The sequence below is a fragment of the Staurois parvus genome, unplaced genomic scaffold (assembly GCF_062004578.1).
Source record: "Staurois parvus isolate SC_StPar_1 unplaced genomic scaffold, SC_StPar_1.0 ptg001852l, whole genome shotgun sequence".
In the NCBI taxonomy this organism is placed as follows: domain Eukaryota; kingdom Metazoa; phylum Chordata; class Amphibia; order Anura; family Ranidae; genus Staurois; species Staurois parvus.
Window position 1 is genome coordinate 78,708 of NW_028319648.1, and position 23,462 is coordinate 102,169.

At 46.5% G+C, this 23,462-nt stretch overlaps 1 protein-coding gene across 1 annotated transcript in view; it reads left to right on the forward strand.

Annotated features, from left to right (window-relative positions):
* The window catches only part of LOC149434031 (uncharacterized), a gene marked incomplete at its 5' end in the record, with an annotated part of 128,936 nt that overhangs the window by 59,668 nt on the left and 45,806 nt on the right, over positions 1 to 23,462 (forward strand). Inside the window, 2 exons of the mRNA XM_089664191.1 lie at positions 4,801 to 5,094; positions 13,058 to 13,431. Of these exons, the coding sequence (XP_089520317.1) occupies positions 4,801 to 5,094; positions 13,058 to 13,431 (668 nt within the window). The remainder of the gene's footprint in view (positions 1 to 4,800; positions 5,095 to 13,057; positions 13,432 to 23,462) is intronic.

Below are 23,462 nucleotides of genomic sequence, written 5' to 3' on the forward strand. Positions count from 1 at the left end.
GGACACTTTCCCCCCCTTCCAGTCCGGACACTTCCCCCCCTTCCAGTCCGGACACTTTCCCCCCCCCTTCCAATCCGGACACTTCCCCCCCTTCCAGTCCGGACACTTTCACCCCTTCCAGTCTGGACACTTTCACCCCCCCTTCCAGTCCGGACACTTTCACCCCCCCTTCCAGTCTGGACACTTTCACCCCCCCCTTCCAGTCCGGACACTTTCCCCCCCTTCCAGTCCGGACACTTTTCCCCCCTTCCAGTCCGGACACTTTCACCCCCCCTTCCAGTCTGGACACTTTCACCCCCTTCCAGTCCGGAGACTTTCCCCCCCTTCCAGTCCGGACACTTTCACCCCCCCTTCCAGTCTGGACACTTTCCCCCCTTCCAGTCTGGACACTTTCCCCCCCTTCCAGTCCGGACACTTTCCCCCCCTTCCAGTCCGGACACTTTCACCCCCCCTTCCAGTCCGGACACTTTCACCCCCTTCCAGTCCGGACACTTTCCCCCCCTTCCGGTCCGGACACTTTCCCCCCTTCCGGTCCAGACACTTCCCCCCCCCTTCCGGTCCGGACACTTCCCCCCCCCCTTCCAGTCCGGACGCTGTCCCCCCCCTTCCAGTCCGGACGCTTTCCCCCCCCTTCCAGTCCGGACGCTTTCCCCCCCTTCCAGTCCGGACACTTCCCCCACTTCCAGTCCGGACACTTTCACCCCTTCCAGTCCGGACACTTTCCCTCCCCTTCCAGTCCGGACACTTCCCCCCCTTACAGTCCGGACACTTTCACCCCTTCCAGTCCGGACACTTTTCCCCCTTTCCAGTCCGGACACTTTCACCCCCCCCTTCCAGTCCGGACACTTTTCCCCCCTCCAGTCCGGACACTTTCACCCCCCCTTCCAGTCCGGACACTTTCACCCCCTTCCAGTCCGGACACTTTCACCCCCTTCCAGTCCGGACACTTTCCCCCCCTTCCAGTCCGGACACTTTCCCCCCCTTCCAGTCCGGACACTTTCCCCGCTTCCAGTCCGGACACTTTCACCCCCTTCCAGTCCGGACACTTTCACCCCCTTCCAGTCCGGACACTTTCACCCCCTTCCAGTCCGGACACTTTCCCCCACTTCCAGTCCGGACACTTTCACCCCTTCCAGTCCGGACACTTTCCCCCCCCTTCCAGTCCGGACACTTTCCCTCTCTTCCAGTCCGGACACTTCCCCCCCTTACAGTCCGGACACTTTCACCCCTTCCAGTCCGGACACTTTTCCCCCTTTCCAGTCCGGACACTTTTCCCCCCTCCAGTCCGGACACTTTCACCCCCCCTTCCAGTCCGGACACTTTCACCCCCTTCCAGTCCGGACACTTTCACCCCCTTCCAGTCCGGACACTTTCCCCCCCCTTCCAGTCCGGACACTTTCCCCCCCTTCCAGTCCGGACACTTTCCCCGCTTCCAGTCCGGACACTTTCACCCCCTTCCAGTCCGGACACTTTCCCCCCCTTCCAGTCCGGACACTTTCACCCCCTTCCGGTCCGGACACTTTCCCCCCTTCCGGTCCCGACACTTCCCCCCCCTTCCAGTCTGGACACCTTCCCCCCCCCTTCCAGTCCGGACACTTTTCCCCCCCTTCCAGTCCGGACACTTTCCCCCCTTCCAGTCCCGACACTTCCCCCCCTTCCAGTCTGGACACCTTCCCCCCCCCTTCCAGTCCGGACACTTTTCCCCCCCTTCCAGTCCGGACACTTTCCCCCCCCTTCCAGTCCGGACACTTTCCCCCCCTTCCAGTCCCGACACTTTCCCCCACTTCCAGTCCGGACACTTTCCCCCCCCTTCCCCCCCAGGCCAATTTTCAGCTTTCAGCACTATCACACTTTGAATGACAATTGCACAGTCATGCAACACTGTACACAGGTGAATTTTTTACCATTTTTTTTGAGACAGATAAAGCTTTATTTTGGTGGTATTTATTCACCGCTGGGATTTAAAATTTTTTTGCTATATAAATGAAAAAGTCCAAAAATTTTGAAAAAAAGTGTTTTTCTTAAAAAGTTTTGCAAAAAATAATATTTCTCCATAAATCTTGGCCAAAATTTATTCACTTATCTCTTTAGTAAAAAAAAAAATAACCCAAATTAGTTTATAACCAAAAATTATAATTTTTAAACTTTTTATTACATTTTTATATTATTATTTATGTTTTTTTTTTTTTTACATACTGTCACCCTAGCAGTGCAGTGTTACCATGGTGACACTGTACTACTTGTGGGGGGCGATGAAGATTTTTTTTTTTTTATTAACACCCATATAGGATGTAAAAGCAATCATTTCTCTTTCTCTGGCTGCATTCCTGCAGCCATTGAGAAATACTGTGTGATCTGTGATTGGTCACAGCTTGTCACATGGTACAAGGCTGCTGTGAATGGCCCTGTACCATGTGACCTCTGTGATCATTCACAGATTTCACACGTAGTAAGCAATGATGTCACACTACATGATCGGGACCTCACACAGAGGTGCTGTACGATGATCGGTGTTCCACTGTGTCTGGAGGACACAGTGGGCACCGGATTGCGGTGCTCTGCGGTCCCAGGGAGTGCGCACAAGCAGGGGGCGGGGAGGCCATTTAGAAACGTCCACCCGCCCCTGCACTGCCACCGTCTGGCCGTTTATATACAACAGCCAGACGGGAGGTGGTTAAGAAGGGCTAAAAGTATTTGATTGTTTCTTTATCCAAAAGACATACCTTCTGAGACTCCGTCTGTATCAAGAATAAGGCAACCTGCTGACTGGACAAAATCAACAGGCAGTTTAACTCGCCAAGAAGGCATAGAAGTTAGATTCAATGTGGTTTTATTGCTGCTTGGCACACACAGTACAGAAGATCTTAACCTGGCTGCGTGGTGAGGCTGGGAATGGAATACAGTATATTGCACTACCGTAGCCCAAAACCAAGAAAGGAAATAGAATATACCACCAAAATGGCAGGTAATAAACAGGCTGCTTGTGGCGGCACACTGTATTGTCATGTTTGAGTTCAAGCTTTGTGCGAAGGATGCAGGAACTTTACAAATGGAGGTTTCCATGGTGTAGATACGCCAACAATGCACAAGAAGAATGAATACAGTCAGGTCCATAAATATTGGGACGTGGACACAATTCTAACATTTTTGGCTCTATACACCACAATGGATTTGAAATGAAACAAACAAGATGTGCTTTACCTGCAGACGGTCAGCTTTAATTTGAGGGTATTTACATCCAAATCAGGTGAACGGTGTAGGAATTACAACAGTTTGCATATGTGCCTCCCACTTGTTAAGGGACCAAAAGTAATGGGACAGAATAATAATCATAAATCAAACTTTCACTTTTTAATACTTGGTTGCAAATCCTTTGCAGTCAATGACAGCCTGAAGTGTGGAACGCATAGACCTCCCCAGACGCTGGGTGTCATCCCTGGTGATGCTCTGCCAGGCCTTTACTACAACTGTCTTCAGTTCCTGCTTGTTCTTGGGCCATTTTCCCTTCAGTTTTGTCTTCAGCAAGTGAAATGCTCCATCGGATTCAGGTCAGGTGATTGGCCATTGCAGAACATTCCACTTCTTTGGTGTCTTTTGCAGTCTGCTTTGGGTCATTGTCCATCTGCACTGTGAAGCGTCCAATGAGTTGTGAAGCATTTGGCTGAATATGAGCCGATAATATTCCCGAAACACTTCACAATTCATCCGGCTGCTTCTGTCAGCCGTCACATCATCAATAAATACAAGAGAAGCAGTTCCATTGGCAGCCATACATGCCCACGCCATGACACTACCACCACCATGATCACTGATGAGGTGGTATGCTGAGGACCATGAGCAGTTCCTTCTCCATCCTCTTCTCTTCCCATCACTCTGGTACAAGTTGATGTCGGTCTCATCTGTCCATAGGATGTTGTTCCAGAACTGTGAAGGCTTTTTTACATGTCGTTTGGCAAACTCTAATCTGGCCTTCCTGTGTTTGAGGCTCACCAATGGTTTCCATCTTGTGGTGAACCCTCTGTATTCACTCTGGTGAAGTCTTCTCCTGATTGGTGACTTTGACACACATACACCTACCTCCTGGAGGGTGTTCTTGATCTGGCCAACTGTTGTGAAGGGTGTTTTCTTCACCAGGGAAAGAATTCTTCGCTCATCCCCCACAGTTGTTTTCCGTGGTCTTCCGGGTCTTTTGGTGTTGCTGAGCTCACCGGTGCGTTCCTTCTTTTTAAGAATGTTCCAAACAGTTGTTTTGGCCACGCCTAATGTTTTTGCTATCTCTCTGATGGGTTTGTTTTGTTTTTTCAGCCTAATGATGGCTTCACTGATAGTGACAGCTCTTTGGGTCTCATCTTGAGAGTTGACAGCAACAGATTCCAAAAGCAAATAGCACACTTGAAATGAACTCTGGACCTTTTATCTGCTCATTGTAATTGGGATAATGAGGGAATAACACACACCTGGCCATGGAACAGCTGAGAAGCCAATTGTCCCATTACTTTTGGTCCCTTAACAAGTGGGAGGCACATATGCAAACTGTTGTCATTCCTACACCGTTCACCTGATTTGGATGTAAATACCCTCAAATTAAAGCTGACAGTCTGCAGTTAAAGCACATCTTGTTCCTTTCATTTCAAATCCATTGTGGTGTATAGAGCCAAAAATGTTAGAATTGTGTCCATGTGCCAATATTTATGGACCTGACTGTACATCTATTGTTGTGCACAAACCAATGGAGACCTCTGTTTGGATACACCGATTTCTGGGGGTTTGTTCTAGTGACCATTTCTCACTTTATTCCAGCAAAACCCAGAGCACCCGGTCCTATAAAACTGTCTGTGACTGACTGTGGAGAGGTGTTGTGCTCACTAGATATTGAGAGATTTTATCCCAGCGATATCCAGATGAAATGGAATGACAAGAAGACTTCACAACCAAACAGAACATCTCAGAACGCTGATGGCACCTATAGTGTCCATAGTGAATATAAATGTCCTGGGAGCTTCTTCCATCATCCAGGATCTGCTGTGAGGGTGTCCTGGAAACACGGCTGCATGGAGGACTGGGAGAGCAGAGAGACGTCTGTACGTGATGCAGGTAAATGATCGCATCCAGAAGTTACCGAATAAACTTGTTGGTTTTTATTGCGTGAATCGCAATGCGACTATTTGACCGTTTTACAATAAAGGAATCTGCCGAAACAAAATCAGAATACAATGTAACAATTATTTTAGTACATATAATCATTGATTAGAGAAGCCTCTCATTCTGCTCACCCCAGAGGAACCCGTTCAGAGAACTATCGGGTGTCAGGGAATCCCTGCTACAATGAATTCATCTGAGGTCAGTGCGAAGGATTATTATTATTATTATACAGGACGTATATAACGCCGACAGTTTTCTCAGCGCTGTACATGATAATGGGAGACAATACAGCACCAATACAAGAGGGATTAGAGGGCCTGATCATTGGAGCTTACAATCTAGGAGGGAGGGGATGGTGGTACAGGAGGAGATAGCTGTGGGGGATGGAGTGGTGGGGGGAGTGGGGGATTTCAGTAGTTAGCCAGGGTCGGGGTAGGCTTCCCTGAAGAGATGAGTTTTCAGAGTGCGCCTAAAAGTGAGCAGGGTAGGGCGATAGCCTGATAGCTTGAGGTAGGGAGTTCCAGAGGATTGGGGAAGCCCAGGAGAAATCCTGGAGACGAGCATGGGAGGAGGAGAAAAGGGAGCTAGAGAGTAGAAGGTCTTGCGAGGAGTGGAGAGGACAGTTTGGGTGGTATTTAGAGACAAGATTGGTGATGTAGTTTGGGGCTGTATTATGAATGGCTTTGTACGTCAGTGTTAGTGTTTTGAATTTTATCTGTTGGGCAATTGGAAGCCAGTGGAGGGATTGGCAGAGGGATGGAGGACACTGAATGGAGGCCAGTGAAGGGATTGGCAGAGGGGGGTGCAGGACACTGAATGGAGGCCAGTGGAGGGATTAGCAGAGAGGGGTGGAGGACACTGAGTGGAGGCCAGTGGAGGGATTGGCAGAGAGGGGTGAAGGACACTTGGAGGCCAGTGGAGGGATTGGCAGAGAGGGGTGGAGGACACTGAATGGAGGCCAGTGGAGGGATTAGCAGAGAGGAGTGGAGGACACTGAGTGGATGCCAGTGGAGGGTTTGGCAGAGAGGGGTGGAGGACACTGAGTTTAGGCCAGTGGAGGGATTGGCAGAGGGGGGTGGAGGACACTGAATGGAAGCCAGTGGATGGATTGGCAGAGAGGGGTGGAGGACACTGAGTGGAGGCCAGTGGAGGGATTGGCAGATGGGGGTGGAGGACACTGAGTGGAGGCCAGTGGAGGGATTGGCAGATGGGGGTGGAGGACACTGAGTGGAGGCCAGTGGAGGGATTGGCAGATGGGGGTGGAAGACACTGAGTGGAGGCCAGTGGAGGGATTGGCAGAGAGGGGTGGAGGACACTGAGTGGAGGCCAGTGGAGGGATTGGCAGAGAGGGGTGGAGGACACTGAGTGGAGGTCAGTGGAGGGATTGGCAGAGAGGGGTGGCGGATACAGAACGGTTAGTAAGGTGGATGAGTCTGGCAGCAGCATTCATGATAGACTGATGAGGGGATAGCCTGCGATGAGGGAGGCCGGTGAGGAGGGAGTTACAATAGTCCAGGCGTGATATAATGAGGGAGGGAATAAGTTGCTCAGTGGTTAGGAACGGTCGAATCTTGGCGATGTTGCGAAGGTGAAGTCTACAGGATGTTCTTTTCTTTGGTAGTCAATGGAAAGAATGACTGCCTTGCCCCCACCTCCCCACCTCCCCGTTTCTTTGGTCAGACAGCTGAACAGATTATTGCTGCCATGACACTTTCTGTGCGAAGTATCTTTGGACCTGGAACTCTGCAGGCTCTATCAGATGGGAGGTCAATGAACCCACTGCTTGATGAACCCCCAGCAACCTCTGAAAGAAGTCAACAGTTTCATAGAACCCGGAAATGAAGCCCAATCAGGGTGAAATGCGTCAGTGGGTGTGGCTATGATGCAAGGACTGTAGATGAAGCCTGTGTGTTTACCAGCGGATGGCGTTGATTCATGTGGAGTGCGGCCCGAGCTTACCGAGGAATAGAGAGTCTGCCTAAAATGACGTTGGGTAAGACAGAGAAGCACATTTTGTTTTTTTTCTGTCACGGTCTGGGTCAGGTTCAGGTTCAGAGACCAGTTGCTATAGCAGTGTAAGGTTTACCTGAAACCAGCAGGATAGGTACACCAGCGGGTCACCCTGGGAATGACGCAGGCTCACCTGAGGTGTGGGGTCTAAGCACCAACCATTCTTCACCAGACCTCCTAATGGTGGAGATGGATTTGGCTGCGTGTTGTTACCAGGTCACAGATCTCAGGATCACCCCACCAGGGAATGAGCAATCTGGAAACCAGTAGCAGATCGAACAGGTTAAGGATCAAGCAGAAGCGGAGTCAGTCAACAAGCCAAGGGTCAGTCAACAAGCCAAGGGTCAGTCACAAGCGTTAGTAGATGAGGCAGAATCGTAGTCCAGGAACAAGCCAAGGGTCAGTCAACAAGCGTTAGTAGATGAGGCAGAATCGTAGTCCAGGAACAAGCCAAGGGTCAGTCAACAAGCGTTAGTAGATGAGCAGAATCGTAGTCCAGGAACAAGCCAAGGGTCAGTCAACAAGCCAAGGGTCGGTCACAAGCGTTAGTAGATGAGGCAGAATCATAGCCCAGGAACAAGCCAAGGGTCAGTCACAAGCGGTAGTAGATGAGGCAGAATCGTAGTCTAGGAACAAGCCAAGGGTCAGTCACAAGCGGTAGTAGATGAGGCAGAATCGTAGTCCAGGAACAAGCCAAGGGTCAGTCACAAGCGGTAGTAGATGAGGCAGAATCGTAGTCTAGGAACAAGCCAAGGGTTGGTCACAAGCGTTAGTAGATGAGGCAGAATCGTAGTCCAGGAACAAGCCAAGGGTCAGTCACAAGCGGTAGTAGATGAGGCAGAATCGTAGTCCAGGAACAAGCCAAGGGTCAGTCACAAGCGGTAGTAGATGAGGCAGAATCGTAGTCCAGGAACAAGCCAAGGGTCAGTCAACAAGCCAAGGGTCGGTCACAAGCGTTAGTAGATGAGGCAGAATCATAGCCCAGGAACAAGCCAAGGGTCGGTCACAAGCGGTAGTAGATGAGGCAGAATCGTAGTCCAGGAACAAGCCAAGGGTCGGTCACAAGCGGTAGTAGATGAGGCAGAATCGTAGTCCAGGAACAAGCCAAGGGTCAGTCACAAGCGGTAGTAGATGAGGCAGACTCGTAGTCCAGGAACAAGCCAAAGGTCGGTAGCGAAGGTATAGACGGCAGCAGGAGAGACAAGCAGGATATTAGCTGGGAAGGCACAATAATCTGGCAAAGAGGAAATGTAGAGACATGGCTTTTATCAGGAAGGTCATGGGAGGAGCAAGGGGTTCAAGGTTCAAGACACACAGGGCCAAGGTAGGATCATCCAAAGAATTGTCAAGGGAACTGTCCAGCATTCCAGGTGGCTCAGCAAGAAGAAACATTGCCTCTCACCGCAGAAGGCCCAGGTTCAAACCCAGGATCTGACACTAACAGAATAAAAAGAACCGACACTATCAAAGTTGTCCACAGCAATCAGATTCCAGATTTAATAAAGTAGTCATTTTAAATGAATGTATCCTGCCTTATCTCCAGTGCATCCCCAGTTTACCATGAAGGGCCCACCAGTGCCCTTACTTTGTCCTCCCCGTACATCTGTAAAAGTACCATTGGACAATTCTATACTGCAGTCAATGCTGGTACCCTCCCCCTTCCTCTTCCCCCCCCCCCCCCTTTTAGGCTGGCCATACATTATACAATTTTCTGTCCAATTTCCTTTAGATTTACCTTCAACTATGTAGTGCAAGAACTTGCCTCATTGGATACAATTGAAAGTGTTGTTAGGTTTGACCTCCTATTATATGGTTTTTTGGTCAATCTAAACCAAAAAACTCAATAAAATTGTATAATGTATGGGCAGCCTTAAGCCCTCTGCTGTATTCCTTTGGCTTTGTCTTTCTTTTATGCCCCCTTTGTACATTTGTAGGATGTATAGATGTTGATGTGAACCCCGATCTCCTCACTCCACCACACATTGGAAAGCAGAACACAGCAATGCTCTATGTACATCATCTGCAATGTCTATCTATCATTAATGTCATCTTGTCTCCCTGTTCACAACACCATGAAAATGACTTAACTGTTTTCTTTTTTTTTATTGACATAAAACCCAATAAATATTTCTTTAAAAAAAAAAAAATGCTGGTCGGTATTTTGCTCTTCCGGGAGCCAGCAAGTAATGCCGTCCTGCACGCATCAGACTACAAGGCCATGTAGATGCAGAGCGAGGAAGGCGGCCATTTACATTGTGGTAATGAGCTGCAGCATGAAAAGTAATAAAGTGTAAAACAAGTCCTTAGGTTCCTTTACATCAACCAGTGACACCATCAGCAGCTAATAGACAAACAATCTCCCCAAATGGATATTAAAACTGGCCTTGTATACAGTATATACCTTAGTGCTACAACCCAAAATGTGCAAATAAGTACAAATGTCTGTAGAAATGCCTGAATGGCGTGTCTGGAGGTTTAATTCCACAGTTTATAGGAAAACCACAAATTCATCAGGTGTGTAGAATATTTGGTATAATGAGTCTATGGTGTTCAAACTTCTTGCTGGTGATTGTAACTCAATATACTGCATATCCTTCTGCATACATTACACAGACATATAGTTAGTGGATAAAAAATATATATATTAAAAATGATAGAACCGATCCTATTATCCTCGGCAGAATCAGTGGAGGCAGCTGACTGGATAGTGTCAACTCTCTCACAATGTAAACCTATCCAGGTAGCCATCTATATCTATGACACCATCTCTGCTGTCTTCCCAAAGTGAGACAAAGTGCTGAGAAATGAGATACTGTTGAAAATGTAATTCTTAACACTGTGTATAAGTCCGGCATTTATCCCAGCGCTCCTTCAGCGTTACCTAGAACGCTGCCACCTCCCCCTCTCTCCCCCTCTCTGTTGGGGTCCCTCAAGGCTCTGTCCTCGGGCCCCTTCTCTTCTCCATCTACACCTCCTCCCTTGGCCAACTCATACACTCCCACGGCTTCAACTACCACCTCTATGCCGACGACACACAAATCTATCTCTCAACCCCCCACCTCACCCCCTCGGTCTCCGCCCCCCACCTCACCCCCTCGGTCTCCGCCCGAATCACACACCTACTGAGCGACATATCAGACTGGATGTCACTCCACTTCCTCAAATTAAACCTTTCCAAAACTGAGCTCCTAGTTTTCCCCCCAGCCTGCCCCCCCCCCCCCACCCTCTCCATCACGACCAACAACGCCACCATCAGTCCCACCCCACAAGCCTAAGTCCTAGGTGTCACCCTGGACTCAAACCTGTCCTTCCAACCCCATGTCCAATCGTTGGCAAACACATGCAGGCTCCACCTCCGCAACATCTCCAAAATACGTACGTTCCTTACCCCAGACACCACTAAACAACTCGTTCACTCCCTTATTATCTCACGTCTGGACTACTGCAACTCCCTCCTCACCGGCCTCCCTCATCGCAGACTATCCCCGCTTCAGTCTATCCTGAACTCAGCGGCCAGACTCATCCACCTCACCAACCGCTCCGCTTCTGCCACCCCCCTCTGTCATTCCCTCCACTGGCCTCCACTCAGTGTCCTCCACCCCCCTCTGTCATTCCCTCCACTGGCCTCCATTCAGTGTCCTCCACCCCCCTCTGTCATTCCCTCAACTGGCTCCACCCCCCTCTGTCATTCCCTCTACTGGCCTCCACTTCTGCCACCCCCCTCTGTCATTCCCTCCACTGGCCTCCACTCAGTGTCCTCCACCCCCCTCTGTCATTCCCTCCACTGGCATCCACTTAGTGTCCTCCACCCCTCTCTGCCAATCCCTCCACTGGTCTCCACTCAGTGTCGTCCACCCCCCTCTGTCATTCCCTCCACTGGCCTCCACTCAATGTCCTCCACCTCCCTCTGCCAATCCCTCCACTGGCCTCCACTCAGTGTCCTCCACCCCCTCTGTTATTCCTTCCACTGGCCTCCACTAAGTGTCCTCCACCCCCCTCTGTCATTCCCTCCACTGGCCTCCACTCAGTGTCCTCCACCCCCCTCTGTCATTCCCTCCACTGGCCTCCACTCAGTGTCCTCCACCCCCCTCTGTCATTCCCTCCACTGGCCTCCACTTAGTGTCCTCCACCCCTCTCTGCCAATCCCTCCACTGGCCTCCACTTAGTGTCCTCCACCCCTCTCTGCCAATCCCTCCACTGGCCTCCACTCAGTGTCCTCCACCCCTCTCTGCCAATCCCTCCACTGGCCTCCACTTAGTGTCCTCCACCCCTCTCTGCCAATCCCTCCACTGGCCTCCACTCAGTGTCCTCCACCCCTCTCTGCCAATCCCTCCACTGGCCTCCACTCAGTGTCCTCCACCCCCCTCTGCCAATCCCTCCACTGGCCTCCACTCAGTGTCCTCCACCCCTCTCTGCCAATCCCTCCACTGGCCTCCACTTAGTGTCCTCCACCCCTCTCTGCCAATCCCTCCACTGGCCTCCACTCAGTGTCCTCCACCCCCCTCTGTCATTCCCTCCAGTGGCTTCCGATTGCCCAACACATAAAATTCAAACTACTAACATTGACATACAAAGCCATTCATAACTCCGCCCCAAACTACATTACCGATATCCATCTACCACCCAAAACGCACTCTCCGCTCCTCACAAGACCTCCTTCTCTCTAGTTCCCTGGTCTCCTCCTCCCATGCCTGCCTCCAGGACTTCTCCAGGGTGTCACCCATCCTCTGGAACTCCCTGCCCCAACCCATCAGATTATCACCTACTCTCCTCTCCTTTAGGTGCACCCTGAAAACCCATCTCTTCAGGGAAGCCTACCCCACCCCCTGCTAACCTGCCGACCTCCTCCACTCTTCCTACCACTCCATCCCCCACAGCTATCTCCTCCTGTACCACCATCCCCTCCCTCCTAGATTGTAAGCTCCCAGGATCAGGGCCCTCGATCCCCTCATGTATCACATTGTATTGGTATTGTTCTGTCACATGTTCTGTCCCCCTTTGTAATGTACAGCGCTGAGCCAACTATTGGCACTTTATAAATACTGTATAATAATAATAATAATAATAATAATAATAATAATAATAATAATAAATAATAATAAATAATAAATAATAATTAATAATAAATAATAATAATAATTAATAATAATAATTATTAATAATAATAATAATAATAATAATAATTAAAAATAATAATAATAATAATAATAATAATAATAAATAATAATAATTAATAAATAATAATAAATAATAATAATAATAATTAATAATAATAATTAATAATAATAATAATAATAATAAATAATAATAAATAATAATAAATAATAAATAATAATAATAATTAATAATAATAATAATAATTAAAAATAATAATAATTAATAATAATAATAAATAATAATAAATAATAAATAATAATAATAATTAATAATAATAATAATTAATAATAATAATAATAATTAAAAATAATAATAATAAATAATAATAATTAATAAATAATAATAAATAATAATAATAATAATTAATAATAATTAATAATAATAATTAAAAATAATAATAATAATAATAAAAAATAATAATAATAATAATTAATAAATAATAATAAATAATAATAATAATAATAAACCATTTTTACGTAATTGCACCCCTTGGGTTATAGCGCTGTAGTGTATGCAGAGCAGTATTAGGGAGGCATGATGGCTCCCAGGACAGAGGATGGATCCTAGACAGTGGCACATACAGCACCAAGTCTGGGTTTGAGTACATTTGGCAGTTATTATAGGAGAAAAGGTAGGTGGATGAACAATTTCTCAGTTGAATCGGCACTAATCATTTTTTACAATATTACTTTATTTTTGTCGCTGACATTGATATGATTATCTTCTTCTGTATATCTCTGACATGTAGAGTTTCCCTGGAAGCCGGACATACAGGATATTGCAGTTCCCAATCTTCTGATTGCCAGAATGGCTACACTGAAGTGTAAGGTCTCCAATGTATTTCCTGATGCCCTGAGTGTGAAGTGGCTGAAGAAAGAGAAGGGTGGCCAGGACTTCTTCCCTGTGATCAGCAGCCAAACATACAAAACCTCAGATCTCCGACTGGAGAAGCAGAAGGATAACACATTCATCTACACAAACTCTTTAATGTTTGAACCATCCATCGACAGAGAAGAGGGGGTGGAGTTTATCTGCCGGGTGGAACATCCCACTCTAGCGGAACCGGCGGAGAAGAGCACAGGACCTCTTACTATAAAAGGTGACCATCCATTGCCTCGTCCTGTATAGCAAAGCAGACTAGATTCCCGAATATGTTGTCATTCCTCTCTGGAAGAACACAGGTTTTGGGTCTCCATACTGCTAGTCAAATCCTTTAAACCAGAGGTGACTTCAGCATTTCCCACAAACCGTGGAGAACCTTTGAATGGGTATGAAGACTTTCGATTAGGACCCGATGGCGTATTACAAAACATTGCGCTTCACCTCTATTCTAAGTTGTTGTAAGTTAACCCCTCCCTCTCCTGAGGATTTACCCCCCTTACTGACCACGCCTCTTTTTGCTACTCGGCGCTGCACTAATTCAACTGATAATTGCGCGGTCATGCAACGCTGCACCCAAACGAAATTTACGTCCTTTTTTTCACACAAATAGAGCTTTCTTTTGGTGTAATTTGATCACCTGTGCGCTTTTTATTTTTCACGCTATAAACAAAAAAAGGCCAAAAATTTTGAAGAAAAACAATATTTTTTACTTTCAGCTATAAAAAATATATAGTAAACTCAAAGTTGGTTATAAATTTAGGCCAAAATGTATTCTGCTCCATGTTTTTGGTAAAAAAATCCCAATAAGTGTATATTGATTGCTTTGTGTGAAGTTATAGCGTCTACAAACTATGGGATAGATACTGCAATTTACACCATTTTTCTGCTATACAGCACTGCACTAGTTTAACGGACAATTGCGCGGTCATGCAATACGGTACATAAATGACATTTACATCCTTTTTTTCCCACAAATTGAGCTTTCTTTCGGTGGTATTTGATCGCCTGTGCGGTTTTTATTTTTTGCGCTATAAAAAAAAAGGCTGACAATTTTGAGGAAAAAAAAACAATATTTTGGACTTTTTGCTATAAAACATGTCCAGTAAAAAAAAATGTAAAAATCAAATTTAGTCATAAATTTCTGTCAAAATGTATTCTGCGACATGTCTTTGCTAAAAAAAACCCAATATGTGTAAATTAATTGGTTTATGTGAAAGTTATAGCGTTTACAAATGGCGGGAAAGATAATGGGATTTTTAATTTTTATTTATACTAATAATGGCGGCGATCAGAGACTTATAGCGGGACTGCGGTGGGCATTCTGACACTGTGGGGGGGGGGGGAACTGACTTGGGGTCACTCACATCCCCAGTGACACCAATACAGTGATCAGTGCAGAAAACCACTGAAACTGTACTAATGTCACTGGGGAGGAAGGGGTTAACATTTTTAGAATTTGCTGTGTAAGGGGAGTGTTTTACTAGGGGGCGGGGGGGTGTGCTGGACGGGCGGGGGGGGGGGGGGTGTGCTGGACAGGGGGGGGGGGGGAGCTGATTGAGGGAGAGAAACTCTGCAGCTTCTCACAAGCTGTCAGAGAGCTGACACAGAACAGGGCTGTGTGTAAACAATGCAGCCCTGCTCTGTGTCAGCGATCACCGGCAATCGCGGGAAAACGGCCGGTAAAAACCGGCCGTGACCCATCGGCTGACATCCACTGCTGACACCTGCAGGACAGGTAAGGTGGGCGCGCGCCTCGCGCGTGCCCCCTACCTGTTTTAAAGGCAGCCGTTTTAAAACGTGCTTTTGCCTACGAGTGCCGCCCTGCCACCGTTTATATGCGGTGGCTGGGCGGCAAGTGGTTAACAACTCACAATAAAAAGACTTACAGGATATCTATTGTCATGTTTCACATGACTGTCATATTCACTGTCATATGCCTTTAAGTATTTCTATATTTTGTTTCTGCTCTTCCCTTTCCTTTGGTTTAGTTAATGCTGTATAGATAGCCCCTCCCCCTTTCCCAGAAATGCATTGCAGCAAGCCTCACGTCATGGAGCAGGAAACATTATGATCTTTTGACCTATCGAATGTTCATTGCTGTAAGATTCTCTCAGTTTATGGAATAAACTTCACAAGATCTACAAGATGTCTTATCGATGGAGTCACTGACTGTGGTATCCAACTGAGGTTGAAGTGATCGCTATCTCATCACAACTGTAAGTTACAGAGATCACACTATCAATGCTGAGATTGGAGACACAGAACAGTCAACAGATCTGTGGAATGCTTCATAGGAGCCTGGCTAGTCAAAAGATCAGTGGAATGTTTCATAGGAGCCTGGCTAGTCAAAAGATCAGTGAAATGCTTCACAGGAGCCTGGCTAGTCAAAAGATCAGTGGAATGCTTCACAGGAGCCTGGCTAGTCAAAAGATCAGTGGAATGCTTCACAGGAGCCTGGCTAGTCAAAAGATCAGTGGAATGCTTCACAGGAGCCTGGCTAGTCAAAAGATCAGTGAAATGCTTCACAGGAGCCTGGCTAGTCAAAAGATCAGTGAAATGCTTCACAGGAGCCTGGCTAGTCAAAAGATCAGTGAAATGCTTCACAGGAGCCTGGCTAGTCAAAAGATCAGTGGAATGCTTCACAGGAGCCTGGCTAGTCAAAGGATCTGTGGAATGCTTCACAGGAGCCTGGCTAGTCAAAGGATCAGTGAAATGCTTCACAGGAGCCTGGCTAGTCAAAAGATCAGTGAAATGCTTCACAGGAGCCTGGCTAGTCAAAAGATCAGTGAAATGCTTCACAGGAGCCTGGCTAGTCAAAAGATCAGTGGAATGCTTCACAGGAGCCTGGCTAGTCAAAAGATCAGTGGAATGCTTCACAGGAGCCTGGCTAGTCAAAAGATCAGTGGAATGCTTCACAGGAGCCTGGCTAGTCAAAAGATCAGTGAAATGCTTCACAGGAGCCTGGCTAGTCAAAAGATCAGTGAAATGCTTCACAGGAGCCTGGCTAGTCAAAAGATCAGTGGAATGTTTCACAGGAGCCTGGCTAGTCAAAAGATCAGTGGAATGCTTCACAGGAGCCTGGCTAGTCAAAAGATCAGTGAAATGCTTCACAGGAGCCTGGCTAGTCAAAAGATCAGTGAAATGCTTCACAGGAGCCTGGCTAGTCTAAAGATCAGTGGAATGCTTCACAGGAGCCTGGCTAGTCAAAAGATCAGTGAAATGCTTCACAGGAGCCTGGCTAGTCTAAAGATCAGTGGAATGCTTCACAGGAGCCTGGCTAGTCAAAAGATCAGTGAAATGCTTCACAGGAGCCTGGCTAGTCTAAAGATCAGTGGAATGCTTCACAGGAGCCTGGCTAGTCAAAAGATCTGTGGAATGTTTCACAGGAGCCTGGCTAGTCAAAAGATCAGTGGAATGCTTCACAGGAGCCTGGCTAGTCAAAAGATCAGTGAAATGCTTCACAGGAGCCTGGCTAGTCAAAAGATCAGTGAAATGCTTCACAGGAGCCTGGCTAGTCTAAAGATCAGTGGAATGCTTCACAGGAGCCTGGCTAGTCAAAAGATCAGTGAAATGCTTCACAGGAGCCTGGCTAGTCTAAAGATCAGTGGAATGCTTCACAGGAGCCTGGCTAGTCAAAAGATCAGTGGAATGTTTCACAGGAGCCTGGCTAGTCAAAAGATCAGTGGAATGCTTCACAGGAGCCTGGCTAGTCAAAAGATCAGTGAAATGCTTCACAGGAGCCTGGCTAGTCAAAAGATCAGTGAAATGCTTCACAGGAGCCTGGCTAGTCTAAAGATCAGTGGAATGCTTCACAGGAGCCTGGCTAGTCAAAAGATCAGTGAAATGCTTCACAGGAGCCTGGCTAGTCTAAAGATCAGTGGAATGCTTCACAGGAGCCTGGCTAGTCAAAAGATCAGTGGAATGTTTCACAGGAGCCTGGCTAGTCAAAAGATCAGTGAAATGCTTCATAAGAAACCTGAACTCACCCACAGAAAAAGTGATACATTTCTCTGTAAACGTTCTATCAACCCCTCTCCTTGCTAACATGATGTTTCAGGAAAGTGATATACAGTCTGGGGAAACCAATACACAACCACAATCAGAGCTTCATCCAGAGCAGGACGTAGATAAAAGAGAAAAATGCTTAAGAAATCCAACCTGGAAAGTGCAAGAAAATCTTCATGCTGACCAGGAAGAATTGCTGTCTAATATTAATGACTTCTGGTCTAATACTGTTAAATGCCTGTCTGCTCTCCCCCAACAATCTCATGAGTCATTACAACTAGGGGGCGCTATCCAGCAATTGTATGTTGCTTCTGAGAATTATCCAAGACTGTGTTACATATATCGCTCTGTTAAAGTGGTACAACACTCAAAGGTCATTGGAAGAATTCATGAGTTATGAGGAGCTCAATCGTGAAAGAAACAATTTAGTGGTGCGAACAAAGACAAAGGCAGAAGTGAGAATAACACAGCTCCATGAATCCAGATCTTATCACTCTGCATCTACTAGACGCTCCTCAAGATCTTCCAAATCCATACAATCAAGGTTCTCTACACTCAGTCAACAACTAATAAAAGCCGATGCTGAAGCTTCTAAAATTCAAGCAGCTTTTGCCCAAAAGAAAGCAGAAATGGAGGCTCAGGCCACATATAAGAAAGCAGAAATGGAGGCTCAGGCCGCAGAAATGGAGGCTCAGGCCACATATAAGAAAGCAGAAATAGAGGCTCAGGCCGCATATAAGAAAGCAGAAATGGAGGCTCAGGCCACATATAAGAAAGCAGAAATGGAGGCTCAGGGGCGGACTGACCATTCAAGCAATAGGGCACTGCCCGAGGGCCCGGGGTCAGTAGGGGGCCCCATGAGATGTCCCTGGTAACTTTCATTGGCTTTTTCATAGGCTTTTTTTGGGTGTGGGCAAGGACACAGGGGCCCCATGATCCCCTATTGCCCGGGGGCCCCATGAGTTGTCAGTCCGCCCCTGCTCAGGCTGCAGAAATGAAGGCTCAGGCCACATATAAGAAAGCAGAAATGGAGGCTCAGGCCACATATAAGAAAGCAGAAATGGAGGCTCAGGCCACATATAAGAAAGCAGAAATGGAGGCTCAGGCCGCACATCAGAAAGCAGAGAAAGAAGCTGAAGCCACACGGCAAAGGGCAGAAATTGAAGTTTTGGAAAAACAATGTGAGCATGCCACAGCCATGGCAAGGTTAAGGGTCTTAGAACAAGCCGCTAGTGACAACGAAAGAGACAACAGTTCCAGACACTCAGTTGTATCTCATGTCTCAGATTCTTCACACATCTCTCCGAAACGTCAACTCCCTGTCACAGCAGCCAAACTACTCCATCAAAGTGTCTTCTCTGCACCTCCTGTACCTCAAGACCATTTGCCCTTCTATCCTCCAATACATCAGACTGCAGCATCTCAGCCAGCCACAGACACTGGTGTGTATTTAATTCATTTTATTTATTTTTATTTACTTATTTTACAGTCTGGGGAAACCAATACACAACCACAATCAGAGCTTCATCCAGAGCAGGACTTAGATAAAAGAGAAAAACGCTTAAGAAATCCAACCTGGAAAGTGCAAGAAAATCTTAATGCTGACCAGGAAGAATTGCTGTCGAATATTAATGACTTCTGGTCTATTACTGTTAAACGCCTGTCTGCTCTCTACCTCCAATCTCATGAGCCAATACAACTAGGGGGCGCTATCCAGCAATTGAATGTTGCTTCTGAGAATGATCCAAGACTGTGAGTTACATATATCGCTCTGTTAAAGCCGTACAACACTCAAAGGTCATTGGAAGAATGAATGAGGAGCTCAATTGTGAAAGAAACAATTTAGTGGTGCGAACAAAGACAAAGGCAGAAGTGAGAATAACATCTCCATGAATCCAGATCTTATCGCTCTGCATCTACTAGACGCTCCTCAAGATAGATAATAGACCATCCATCATACTTTGGCACTAACAGAGTACCTCCTAGCAAACGCACTACTCTACAAACTAACATGCCAATGGACTTTAAGCCAGTTCTGGCATTGAATGCCTTAGCAGCAACATATGTTCCCAAGTCACTCCACGTAAGTCCACCAACCGTCACAACCAGCTCTGTTCCACCTGCAGTCATGTACCCAAAATCAGAAAACACGGACATGTCACAGTTTGCTAAATACAGAGAGCTTGTTAAGACAGGCCTCACCAAGTTTGATGACAAGCCTGAAAATTACAGAGGCTGGAAATCCATTTTTAAGGCCACAATGAGTGACCTAGACATCAATGCCACAGAGGAATTAGATCTACTCATCAGATGACTAGGTCCCCAGTCTACTGAACGCATCAAGAGGCTCAAAGCAGTTCATATTGACAACCCTGCTGCAGGCCTTAATGCTGCTTGGGGCAGACTTGAACATACCTTTGGCAGCCCAGAGGCCATTGAAGATGCTTTTATTCAAAAGGTTGCAAAGCTTCCCAAGGATTTCAGTTAACGACAATCTAAAGTTTCAAGAAATCAGCGATGTTCTTTTAGAGCTTCAACTTGCTAATTCTGACATCAACTTACCTGGTCTCAGTTACCTTGACACCTCTCATGGCATCAAATCTATTGTTCTCAACCATACCATATGGAATACAAGAAAGATGGGCAGCGCTTGGATCAAAGTATAAGGAAGAACATAGAGTCGCCTTTCCTCCTTTTTCTTACTTCTGTGAGTTCATCAAAAGAATTGCAGACACTGAGAATGACCCAAGTTTCCCATATGGGGGCTGTAACCTTCTTAGTACACCCTGTCCAAGACCTACGAAAACACGTATGTCACCCAGAGACCGTAGAGGTCCAGCGTTAGTGAAAAGGACTAATGTTCTACCTGCACCTGCTACAGTCCTTCAAAAGACTGATCAAAACACGAGAATTGAGGACCCAAATCGCCAATGTCCAATACATAACAAACCGCATCCACTTAAGAAATGTATCGGCTTCAGAAAGAAAACCCTCCAAGAACGTAAGGAACTTTTGAAGAAATTTGGGGTTTGCTACAAATGCTGTGCCTCCATGGAACACTTTGCAAAGGACTGTAAAGCGATCATCAAATGTTTAGAGTGTGTATGACAGTGATGACCATGTGCAAGCTCTTCATCAATATTCGCACAACTCTACTATGCTCACAATCTTCCTGAGGCAAGGCAAGGCGGCGAGCGCCCAGATCAAGCAGCACCTACCACCCCAGTGTTCTCTACATGTACAGAGGTCTGTGGGGAAGGATTCTGCGACAAATCCTGTGCAAAGATATGCTTGGTCCGTGTATACCCCAAAGGTCAACCTGAAAAGGCCATAAGACTGTATAGTATTCTGGATGATCAGAGTAACAGATCTCTTGCAAGAACACAGAACATAACTGGAGATGCTCTGCCTTATACTCTAAGCACTTGTTCCGGCACTACAGAAGTCTTAGGTAGGAGAGCCAGTGGTCTTGCAGTTGCTCCTCTAAATGACAATGTGGAAATATCTTTGCCCACTATCACTGAGTGCAACCAGATTCCAAACACCAAAGAAGAGATCCCTACTCCTGAAGCTGCTTTTTACCATTCTCACTTAAAGCACATAGCCAACCAAATACCAGCCCTCGATAAAAGTGCCGATATCCTGCTGTTAGTTGGTCGAGACATCCTAAGGGTGCAAAAAGTTCATCATCAAATCAACGTTGCACACAATGCACCATATGCTCAGCCTCTGGATCTAGGATGGGTCATCATAGGCAATGTCTGCCTAGACAAGGACAGGAGGTCTCTTCTTTTAAAACACATTTCCTATCAAATGGACGAGCAACTTGTTCTGCACAACGACCACATAAATATATTGTGAAAGAAAGACTGTTCGAAAAAGGTGCACAACAGCCCATCATACAAGACAATAAGAAAGGTCTCAATCTCTGGGATGACAACATCGGCAACACAGTGTTTGAGGTAACCACTAAAGACAATGAGTTGGCAGATACCATAGAAGACTAAGAATTCTTGAAAACCATGAGTAAAGAGTTCTACCAAGATGATTCCAACAGCTGGGTAGCACCTCTACCATTTCGTACCCAAAGAAAGAGACTACCAAACAACAGGGTACATGCAGAATATCGGTTTGTTTCTTTAAATTGCAGTTTGAACCAGAAGCCTGAGATGAAAAAGCACTTTGTGGACTTTATGCAGAAGGTGTTTGAGAGAAATCATGCTGAGCCTGCACCTCCTCTTACGGAAGGAGAAGAATGTTGGTATCTACCATGCTTTGGTGTCTACCATCCTCGCAAGCCTGATCAGATTAGGGTGATCTTTGACTCAAGTGCTCATCATGAAGGTTTCTCCCTCAATGACAATCTTCTCACTGGGCCTAATCTGAACAACAATCTCATAGAAGTTTTACTTCGCTTCAGACAAGAGCCAATTGCTGTTATGGCTGACATTCAGCAGATGTTCCACCGTTTCATCGTCTGTGAAGACTACAGAAACTTCCTCAGGTTCCGATGGTACCGCAATAATGATGTCAACGATGAAGTCATAGACTATCGAATGAAGGTACATGTTTTCGGTAACAGTTCTTTTCCTGCAGTAGCAGGACTGAGGAAAACAGCTCAAGAGGGAGAGAAAGAATTTGGATCTGATGCAAGACAGTTCGTCGAAAGGAATTTCTATGTAGACGACGGACTCAAATCTATGCCCAATGAAGAAGAAGCTATTGACCTTCTTACTAGAACCCAGAACATGCTTGCCACTGCAAACCTCAGACTTCACAAAATCATCTCTAACAGCGACAAGGTCATGATAGCCTTTCCTTCTGATGACCATGCTGCCAGTGTAAAGAAATTCCAACTCAGATCTGACCTTTCTGTTACACAACACAGTCTTGTTGGATTGCTTTGGAATGGTAAACAAGACACATTCACATTTCAAGCAGCAGTCTGTGATAAGCCCTTCACAAAGTGAGGAGTATTGTCTACAGTGAACAGCATTTACGATCCCTTAGGTTTCATTACACTTCTCATCATTCAGGGTAAGATACTGCTGAGAGAATTTACTTCTGAAAGTTCAGACTGGGATACCCCCTTACCCAAGGAGAAACAACAAAGGTGGGAATCCTGGGAACAGTCTCTAAAAGCATTAGAACAGCTCCAGATACCACGCTCTTACACCCAAGCATCCTTAAAGATGGGCACCAGAAGAGAGATTCATGTCTTCTCTACCCCTGAAGAATGGCACTATGTTCCCACAAGCCTCAACCCTGCTGACTGTGGCGGTCTTGAAGTACCTACTACTGCAACTATAAGTTACAGAGATCACACTATCAATGCTTAGATTGGAGAGACAGAACATGTATCCTAATTATAGGAAGGATCCAGGTGGAATGTATTAGTACTTTGACATTTCATTGTCTGGTAGGAAAAGGACTGTAAGGGAAATGGCTGATTCAAAAGTATTTAAAGTTAATGCTTATTGAAGATCTAAGCATAGCTATCAAAAGATTTATAGTACTGTTTAATTAATACTCGCTGAAAACATAACATAGCTAATGAGGAAAGAAGGATCAGTATGAAAAGAGTGACCCTGTGATCTTTAATGTTACATACACTCGCCTGCCAATTTACTAGGTACACCTATCTAGTGCCACACCATGACACCACCCCAAGCCTGAACCATTGATACAAGGCTGGATGGATCCCCCACACCATGACACCACCACCACCAGCCTGAACCATTGATACAAGGCTGGATGGATCCACCACACCATGACACCACCACCAGCATGAACCATTGATACAAGGCAGGATGGATCCCCCACACCATGACACCACCACCACCAGCCTGAACCATTGATACAAGGCAGGATGGGTCCCCCACACCATGACACCACCACCACCAGCCTGAACCATTGATACAAGGCAGGATGGGTCCCCCACACCATGACACCACCACCACCAGCCTGAACCGTTGATACAAGGCAGGATGGATCCCCCACACCATGACACCACCACCACCAGCCTGAACCATTGACACAAGGCAGGATGGATCCACCACACCATGACACCACCACCAGCATGAACCATTGATACAAGGCAGGATGGATCCCCCACACCATGACACCACCACCACCAGCCTGAACCGTTGATACAAGGCAGGATGGATCCCCCACACCATGACACCACCACCACCAGCCTGAACCATTGACACAAGGCAGGATGGATCCACCACACCATGACACCACCACCAGCATGAACCATTGAT